General features: G+C 36.1%; 1 protein-coding gene across 1 annotated transcript; it reads left to right on the forward strand.

The window, feature by feature from the left end:
* Positions 1–4296: 4296 nt before the first annotated feature.
* Positions 4297–9988, forward strand: LOC113113226 (cartilage acidic protein 1-like). The gene is made up of 5 exons (XM_026279391.1): positions 4297–4532; positions 5314–5510; positions 5603–5714; positions 9430–9600; positions 9727–9988. Exons 1-5 carry the CDS (start codon positions 4327–4329, stop codon positions 9986–9988), a joined length of 948 nt encoding a protein of 315 aa, XP_026135176.1. The 5' UTR covers positions 4297–4326.
* Positions 9989–10165: the final 177 nt, after the last annotated feature.

The raw sequence follows: 10165 nt of genomic DNA on the forward strand, positions 1-10165 counted from the left end.
GGTCGAATCGCTCCGCTTTCAGCTCTGTCTTTTTATTCTTTCAGGCAGAATAAGAGTCAGTGCGAGTGAAGCACTGTAATGTCTGAAACCACCGCTCACTGTTAATTAGCATAATGTTTGAATCAGATGTAGCTGGGCACATAATTTGTGCTGCTGAAACCTGCAAGAGACCCCGTTTAATTATTGTATGAATATTGTCCCACGCAAATAGTTCTGTCTCTTTGGATAACAGTGAAGTGGAAATAAATAGAGTTACATTTATTAAATAAAATTAAATAGGATTTTTTGAGAAGGTAAGTCTGGCCAGTTATACAAGCAACACGAGTCAGATGAGTCTGAAGATCTGAGCTGAATTGGGTGAAACATTTAAGTTCTAGTCTGTGTCAATTACTCTCATAATAAATAATAATAATAATGTTAACTGTATTTTTCGGTATAAGTTGCATCAGTCCAAAAATACGTCATGACGAGGAAAAAAACATATATAAGTCGCATTTATTCAGGACCAAGAGAAAACATTACCGTCTACAGCCGCGAGAGGGCGCTCTGGGGTAGGCTACAGGAGCACTGAGCAGCATAGAGCTATTTTTACTATTTTTATTTAGAAATTTAACTATATTAATTTTTACAATTATTTATTAATGTCACACACACACACATACCTAGTGCCTTATGACTTAAAAGATGAGAGTGGTAAATGTTACAGACATGGAAATGTTCATTCTATTATTGATTTTTATTTCCACTTCACTTTTATCCAAAGAGAGGGAACTATTTGCACTGTATTTATCAGTGGGACAATATTCATACAATACTACAACCTAGAAATAATTTGCAGGTCTGGACAGCACGAATTATGTGCCCGGCCACATCTGATTCAAATATTATGCTAATTAACAGTGAGCGGTGGTTTCAGACATTAAAGTGCTTCACTCGCACTGACTCTTATTCTGCCTGAAAGAATAAAAAGACCGAGCTGAAGGCGCAGCGATTCGACCAATCAGATGAAAGCAGCGTTTCAGCTCCGTCCACAAGTGTGAATGAAATATTGAAGCCATAAACTGAAATGATCAAAACATACATGGACCATCTGTCTTGTCCATGTTCTCTCACTTGAATCCTCTTCTCTCACTTGAGTCTCTTGACCTTCTGTAAGCCCCGCCTTGTTCACGCAGTGATTGACAGGGCGGGAGGGGGCGGAGATGTGATCGGCTCGGAATGCATTTTCAGTGTGCACATTGAATTTTGCTACATTCATTGCGGGTCATTGAATGAAAATGCAATCGTAAGTGTCTTGACTGTGAATGTTAATGCATTTAAGAAAAATAGCATTTAAATGATCATTTTGCCACAGTTTTTGCTTGAACATGTTAGACATATCTAATCATTTCTGTAATACATTTTCATTTTAATTTTGCAACTTATAAAGCGTTAAAATTAATATTCATTTTACATATCAAAACTGGTGTAGGAAACGGCAAATGAAAATTATATAATTTAATTTTCATTTTAATTTTGCACCAAACGTTGCACAAATGTATTGGAAAATGTAAATGTAAATACAGAAATGCATATTACATCCCAAATTGAATAATGCTACCCATATGCTTCCATACTTATCCAGTCGTTTGGAGTGTAAAGCTATAAACACTAAATAAATTACAATAAAACGAAATGTTTACTCTGCTTTTACTGTTTTTGAGTTATTAATATAAAAGGGATAATGCTATAATATAGGAAAGGATAGAACAAAGTGACAACCTATGCTTAATCAGTCTGGCTATGCATTCTGTCATTAACATTCAAATAATCACTGTGCTCAAACCTTTGGTCCAGAAATATGACTAATATAATGCTTGTTTGAGCATTTTCATCTCAAGCAGAGGAGCATATACTAAGCCAACCTTAATCTAAATTAATTACATGGCTTTGATGTTAGAGTTTAGTGGGTTGATTAGTGGAGCAGAGACATCTATATTCCTGAAATCATTACTGCAAATACATGAACTTTTCTCCCCCCACTTTGTGTTTCTCACCAACTTGAGCATATCATCTCTCTTTCTTTGCCATATACTGCACAAATACCTTTTCTGAATTCAGATTTAAAATTTCCTCTACATTGTAAAACATGAAAGAAAACTATATAAATACCTTTAAAGATATCTATATTAGTGTCTACAGTCTACACCAAGGAACAGTAATGTTCTGTTTATTAGAAGCCCGCCACTTTAAATGCTTCAGCTTTTTAAGGGTGGATTCAGATTGGTGGTTGAATTCTTTTTATTTATTTTTTAATCATTCATTAGCTGGAAAAAAATCATTTTGAAAGTGATTCCAATTATATTGTATGTTATTATTGCTATAGTTGTGGTTGGACTTTGCTATTCCTTTAAATGAATGATAATACTATCCATCCATCTATCCATCTATCTTTAGTTAAAATTATTGTCCATGGTGTGAATGCCCCTTTTTAAAAATAGGGCCTAATGTTTTGTTTTAATATGAAGGAATTTTCCGTATTTAATTTTCACAGGTGTTGTACCTGTTTTTTGAATTACACATTGCATTAAGTTGTGTTTTATAGGGTCAAAGGTAATGTCCATAAGTTAATGGATTCTGTCCTGGCATATACTTACTGTACAAGTACCTTTTCCGTTTTCATTATTGACATTAGTCACCCTCATGTCATTTCAAACCTGACTTTCCTACGTGGATCACCAAAGGAGATCTTCAGCAGAATGTCCAAGCTGTTCTCTTCCATAAGTGGATGGTTACCCAGAGTGTCAAGCTCCTAAAAATTACTAAAAATCCCTTAACAGTAGCCCATAGACCATGTTTTTTTCTGAAAATGTAGGAAAATGAAAATGTTTTTACCTTATCTTTGTGTAAGGAACAGAATGAAATTTAATCTGCTTTTCACCTTGAAATCTTGCTTCTTTACCACTTTAATCATATGGATAAAACCCATGCAGCTAACAATGTTCTAGAATGTTTTGATAATATTTTTTCATAATAATTTCATAATTATGTATTTTTCATAATCTGGAAATGTTATTTCTGAATGTTCTCTATAAAAAGGAAAACAATTCTTATTTCATTGGTTATGTGAATGTTAAAGACAACATTAAGGGAAATGTTCAATTTTATTATTGTGCAAAGTGCAAACAAACAATATGAGAATGTAAATTTTTAAATTTTTCTCTCAACCATCTTAGATAAACATCCAACTAAATATTCAGAAAAACATTCCATAAATGATTTAGAATGTTTTGAGAATATCATTAAAGACCACATACATTTGAACGAACATTCTAGTAAAAACTGGAAGAGAGTTTGTTTTTAACTTTTCCAGAAGGTTCCCTGTTTCCTGCTATGAAATCTGCTTGTATATTCTGCTTTAGGTAATTACTTGTTTTCCACAAAAAAAAAAAAAAAAAAAAAAAAAAAAAAAAAAGATATAAGGGTTTGTAATTTATAACAGATTTTACACTAATGGGTGGACTTATTATTTTAAAATTAGAACTGGGGCCTCGTTGTCTATGGCTACATCTGCATTTACTTTTATTTTTACACATGGAATTTGCAATATTGAATGGTGAACAAATTATAGTTATCGGAACAACATATGGATACATTTGCAAGTCAGTTCTACATTCTCTTAATTAATTTAGTTAATTCATTGATAGACATACATATAGATAGATTGATGGATAGATAATAAACATGCAAGTGAGTTCTACATTCTCTTAATTCGATTTAATGATAGATAGATAGATAGATAGACAGACAGACAGACAGACAGACAGACAGACAGACAGACAGACAGACAGACAGATAGATAGATAGATAGATAGATAGAAGAACAGACAGACAGATACTTAAATGGATAGATGGACAGATATTTTACAGTCCTCATACTCTTTGTCACATATTGATTTTGCTGTCTTAAATGTCTTTCCCATGTGCAGTGAGATAGCTTCTACTCTCAGATCTTAATTTGGTCCATTCTGACCTGTCACATGTTTGCAGTCTCTGTATTTATGTCTCTGTGCTGTGAGTGTAATGCCGGGAAGGTAATTGCCTCTTAACACTGTAGAAAGCCATTCAGCCTCCTAAAACCCAATGAAAGTGCAATTTCTCGAATGTGTGGCTCAGTTCAGGATGTTTTACAGTTCCTCTCACTTCAGAGTCATAACCTTTTTGAAAGAGTTTTTTACAGATCAGGAGGTGAGTATGTATGTGATCTTGTCCTAGTTTGTTTCCAAAGATGTTTTTCTTTCTAAAAAACAAAAACAAAACAAAAAAATCCCCCAATGAATTTCACAGATGACAATGTCAGCATGGATATTACTGCTTACTACGGGTGTGTCTGTCCTGGGACTGTCCTGGGGTCAGCGGACTGAACCCATGTTTGCCTCGGTAACTCAGAGTGTTTTCCCGCCGGACTATGAGAATAACCCTACACAGCTCAACTATGGCGTGGCTGTCACTGACGTGGATGGAGACGGAGATCTGGAGATCTTTGTTTCAGGGTGAGTATAGTCTTCAGATCACATGCATTGCTTTCAGCAGTATAATAAAGTGAAGCATTTATGACATTATGTTTCTTTAGGTAAAATACTTTATCACTTTCTAGAAGTTATATGCTGCTTTTGTGTTATTTGAGTGAATTTACATTTTTGCGATATTGACAGAACAGATGCACTGGCCAAGAACATTACCTCAGTTTGTGGCTTGAAAGTGATATTTTAGGAGAAGCAGAAATGTCAAAGCAATTATTAAGGATTATTGGTAAACCATTTGTGAAATGATTTGGATCTTATTGAATTTACGTTGATGAAAATAGATGTTATTGAAGAGTTCAATGTTTTGTTTGAGTTGTGTTCAAGAATGAAATTAAGTGCAACTGACAGAATCAAATCTCTAGGGAAACTAGGATCAGTTTCTCCTTCAATTAAATGACAGCCGAGGTGGAATTGTGTAATTTTAGGTCAGTGAAATACACCAAAAACGATGGTCCTTCGTTGGTAACTGGAAAAAAAACCAAATTGAATATGGTTATACATTAACCCTTCAAGGTATTTTTTATTTTATTTGAGTTGAATTTTCAGGGAATACATCCTGAATTAAATTTATTTTTCCTGCCCCGCTGGCTTTGTTTTTTGTTGACTTATTTCGCTAATATTTAAATACTTTTTATATGAAAAATTGTATTGGAGAACAATACATACTGATGAACAAGACATAGTGATGGCCTTTTTTTATTTACACAATTACACAGTTACACAAATGTTCTGCTTTTTTTCTCTTTAGCTACAATGGCCCAAATCTGGTGTTGAAGTATGACAGTTTTAAGAAGAGGCTTGTTAACATTGCAGTTGACAACCGCAGTTCTCCATACTATGCACTCAGAGATCGACAGGGCAATGCCATTGGAGTGACAGCATGTGACATAGATGGTGATGGCAGAGAGGAAATTTACGTCCTTAACACTAATAATGCCTTCTCTGGTATGAAATGGTTCCATAAACAAGGCTCTGAAGGAAATGCTAAAGTAAATGGATGTTAGTTTCATGTAAATTGTTCATGTCATTTCATGCAGGGAGAACAACATACACTGACAAGCTCTTTAAGTTTCGTAACAGCCGGTTTGAGGATCTCCTGAATGATGACATTAATGAAAACCGAGATGTTGCCAATCGTGTGGCTGGTCGGTCAGTCGCATGTGTGGACAGAAAGGTAACACTTCTAATAAGTTTGTGTCAAACAAAAGCTTGATGGTAAAAACACTTTTTTCAGGAAAACTGACCAGGTGTATAAATAAGTAATTTGTATGTTTTCCTGTAAAATTCACACAGATCTTCCAAAATTAGGATTGCCATCTATATTCTGGGATTAATAATAAATAATAATTAAAAAAGTTGATAAGTTCATTTATTTTTCTACGTCTTCGTTTTTACAATTTAAATTGCATTTGCTCTTAGTATAGTATGTTTCTCTGTCAAAACAGACCTGTGGTCCACTTTTGGATGGGAAACCAGCAGATGTTGTGAAAGTTTCCAGCTAACATGGAATGTTCTCAGTACTTTGTCTAATGTCCTGGCAAGGATCTCTTAAAGTTATTAAAAAACGCTCTTCCAGTAACGTTAATAGAACATTCGTTCAAAGTTAGCTGGTCTTTAATAATGTTCTTAAAGTGTTAACACAAAAAAAGGGGTTATACATCATCTGTTTTTCTTCTAAAACATTTTAGTTGGACATTTACAGGTGTATCTCAATAAATTAGAGTGTCGAGGAAAAGTTAATTTATTTCAGTAATTCAACTTAAATTGTGAAACTCGTGCATTAAATAAATTGAATGCACACAGACTGAAGTTTAAGTCTTTGGTTCTTTTAATTGTGATGACTTTGGCTCACATTTAACATAAACCCACCAATCTACTCTCTCAACAAATTAGAATACTTCATAAGACCAATAAAATAATAATAATAATAATAAGACATTTTTTTTTAGTGAATTGTTGGCCTTCTGGAAAGTATTTTCATTTACTGTACATGTACTAAATACTTTGTAGGTGCTCCTTTTGCTTTAATTACTGCTTCAATTCGGTGTGGCATGGAGGTGATCAGTTTGTGGCACTGCTGAGGTGGTATGGAAGCCCAGGTTCTTTGACAGTGGCCTTCAGCTCATCTGTATTGTTTGGTTTCTTGTTTCTCATTTTCCTCTTGACAATATCAGGTCTGGAGTTGCTGGCCAGTCACGCACACCAACACCATGGTCATTTAACCAAATTTTGGTATTTTTGGCAGCGTGGGCAGGTGCCAGATCCTGCTGGAAAATGAATTCAGCATCTTCAAAAAGCTGGTCTGCAGAAGGAAGCATGAAGTGCTCCAAAATTTCTTGATAAACAGGGTGCAGTGACTTTGGTTTTCAAAAAACACAATGGACCAACACCAGCAGATGACAATGTACCCCAAATCATCTTAGACTGTGGAAACCTAACAGTGGACTTCAATCAACTAGGGCTATAAGCTTCTCCAACCTTCCTCCAGACTCTAGGACCTTGGTTTCCAAATGAAATACAAAACTTCCTGTCATCTGAACTTTGGACCACTGGGCAACAGTCCAGTTCTTCTTCTCCTTAGTCCATGTAAGACGCCTCTGACGTTGTCTGTGGTTCAGCAAATTCCTTGACACTTATGTGTGTGGTGGCTCTTGATGCCTGACCCCCTTAGTCCATTCTTGTGAAGTTCACTCAAATTCTTGGATCGATTTTGCTTGACAATTCTCATAAGGCAGCGGTTCTCTCGGATCGTTGTGTATCTTTTCTTCCACAATTTTTCCTTCCACTCAACTTTCTGTTAACTTGTTTGGATACAGCACTCTGTGAACAGCCAGCTTCTTTGGCAATGAATGTTTGTGGCTCATCATCCTTGTGAAGGGTGTCAATGATTGTCTTCTGGACAGCTGTCAGATCAGCAGTCTTCCCCATGATTGTGTAGCCTAGTGAACCAAACTGAGAGACCGTTTGAAGGCTCAGGAAACCTTTGCATTTATTTAATACAAAAGTATTAACAATTTGAGTAGAATTACTGAAATAAATGAACTTTTCCATGACATTCCAATTTATTGAGATGCACCTGTATGTAACTTTTTTATACATAAATTAATACTTGTTTGCAAATAATGTTTGCAAAGTGCTAAATTTTCTCTTAACAGTTATGTAATCAAGAAAAAAACGTTTTGAAAACATTTTAAAAAATGGGACATTTAAAAAAAAATTGTGTTTTCATAACTTTTTTGTAGAAATCGAGCATCGCGTTAGGAATTATAATTCATTAAATACTTGACGGAAGTGGTCCTGATTGAACATATGATTCTGGTTATTCTCAGCTCTAAAATATCGCACAGACTAGAAAATGCTCTTCTTGAGTGCAGTCTGTATAAAAGATAAAAAAAAAATACTCATCCAGTAATCATGAGTGACTGAAAATCATGGAAACTTCGTGCTTAAAGCTTTTTGAATAACTGTAAGATGAAAATGTGAATAGTAAGTTGCAGCCTGAGGTATGCATTGATCATCAACAGGATTGCAGAACATTAGTATGTGGAATCTGAAGGAAAGTGAGTTCTTAAGGGTGTTGAGTGACTGTTTACATCTCATTACTGTCTAATCGTTTTACCCTCAGAAACTCAAAATCCTCTGCGGCCATCATTTGCTGTCCACCATTAATGTTGAATCCTGCCCCCCATAGCCAACCAATATGGTTGTTAATTTTCAGCGTACTGCAATATTTGTCTGTGACATTGAACCATGTGCTGTAATAATTAGAAAATGCAAGGTCTCATTGGTTTCTTTTTGTAAGGAGATGTAATAGGTGGGAAGTGCTGCCTTAATTTGTCTCTCTGCACGTAGGTTATCAGAGCTTCCGCCGTCTGACCACTCTTCACTACCTAATCCCAGACGTCATGATGAATGGCCAAACATGTCAATGATTTGTATTTAGTCCAAAACACCATAAGCTGAACAGCATATTTCCACAATTACTTCTGGACTGCATGCTGTTGTTTGGAGCAGTCAGCAGTGAAGGATGCTCAGTAATCCTGGGGAAGAACTTCAAGGGATTGAAATTGATTTTTTCGACCGCAGTCATTTGACTGGGCTCATAATTGTGAGATGGTGCTGCTTAAAAGTCCTTCAGCAATGAGTTTATGATTTAAATGATTTAGGATCAGGCTTATAATAGGCTTAGAGAGAAACAAAACAAAATGTGTTTGGTCTTCACAGAGTTGGGAACCAAAAAAATGACCCTGTCATTGGAAACTATGTCAATCCACAAAGAAACTTTAACAAGTTGAAATGAACTGCTGATGCAGATCGTTGAGTTTGCCTTATTTATTTCTAACTACAGTCATACAAGGTCACAGAAGCATTAAGATCCAGAAATCTGGTTTATATATATATATATATATATATATATATATATATATAATTATTATTTATTTATTTTCATTTAAATACATTCATTATATTATATTTATTTGATTGTATCTTAATTCTCAATTTAAAAAAAAAAAAAATACCAATGGGTACCATGCTCTTTAATCAGTTTGATTAAAGTAATAGTTCACCTAAAAATACAAATTTGCTAAACATTTACTGACTCTAAGGGCAAGATGTAGATGAGTATAATTCTTCATCCGAAAATATTTGAAGAAATTTGCATTACATTACTTCCTCTACATTTAAGACATTTTTAATTTCAAGCAGTCAGAATCAGAAGATAAATATGAACAGATCAACACAGTTTAAAAGCAAAACAGTCCAAAACAGTTCTAAGCAAATATTTTGGAGGATTTTGATGTGAGAAGACAGCAGGAAGAGAACACTTATTATCATTTATAGCGTGCCCGGAATACCTCCCCAGGAAGGCGTCCAGGAGGTATCCAGAACAGATACCCGAGCCACCTCAGCTGGCTCCTCTCAATGTGGAGGAGCAGCGGCTCTACTCTGAACTCCTCCCGAGTGGCCGAGCTCCTCACCCTATCTCTAAGGGACTGCCCAGCCACCCTATGGAGAAAGCTTATTTCGGCCCGCTGTATCTGGGATTTTTTCCTTTCGGTCATGACCCACAGCTCATGATCATAGGTGAGAGTAGGAACGTAGATCGACCGGTCAATCGAGAGCTTCGCCTTGCAGCTCAGCTCCTTATTCACCACAACAGACAGGTACATCAACCGCCTCACTGCAAAAGCTGCACCTATCTGCCTCTCAATCTCCATCTTTCCCTCACTCGTGAACAAGACCCCAAGATACTTGAACTGCTCCACTTGAAGCAGGAGCTCTCCACCAACCTGAAGGGGACATGCCACCCTTTTCTGGCTGAAAACCATGGCCAGGGACTTGGAGGTACTGATTCTCATCCCAGCCGCTTCACACTCTGCTGCAAACTGTCCAAGCGCACGCTGAAGGTCCTGGCCCGATGAAGCCAACATGACAACATCATCTGCAAAAAGCAGAGACGAAATCATGTGGTCCCAAAACCGGACACCCTCTGGCCCCTGGCTGCACCTAGAAATCCTAGAAAAAACAGGACCGGTGATAAAGGGCAGCCCTGCCGGAGTCCAACATGTACCGGGAACAAATCTGACTTACTGCAAGGA

Source organism: Carassius auratus, chromosome 13 (assembly GCF_003368295.1).
Source record: "Carassius auratus strain Wakin chromosome 13, ASM336829v1, whole genome shotgun sequence".
NCBI lineage: Eukaryota > Metazoa > Chordata > Actinopteri > Cypriniformes > Cyprinidae > Carassius > Carassius auratus.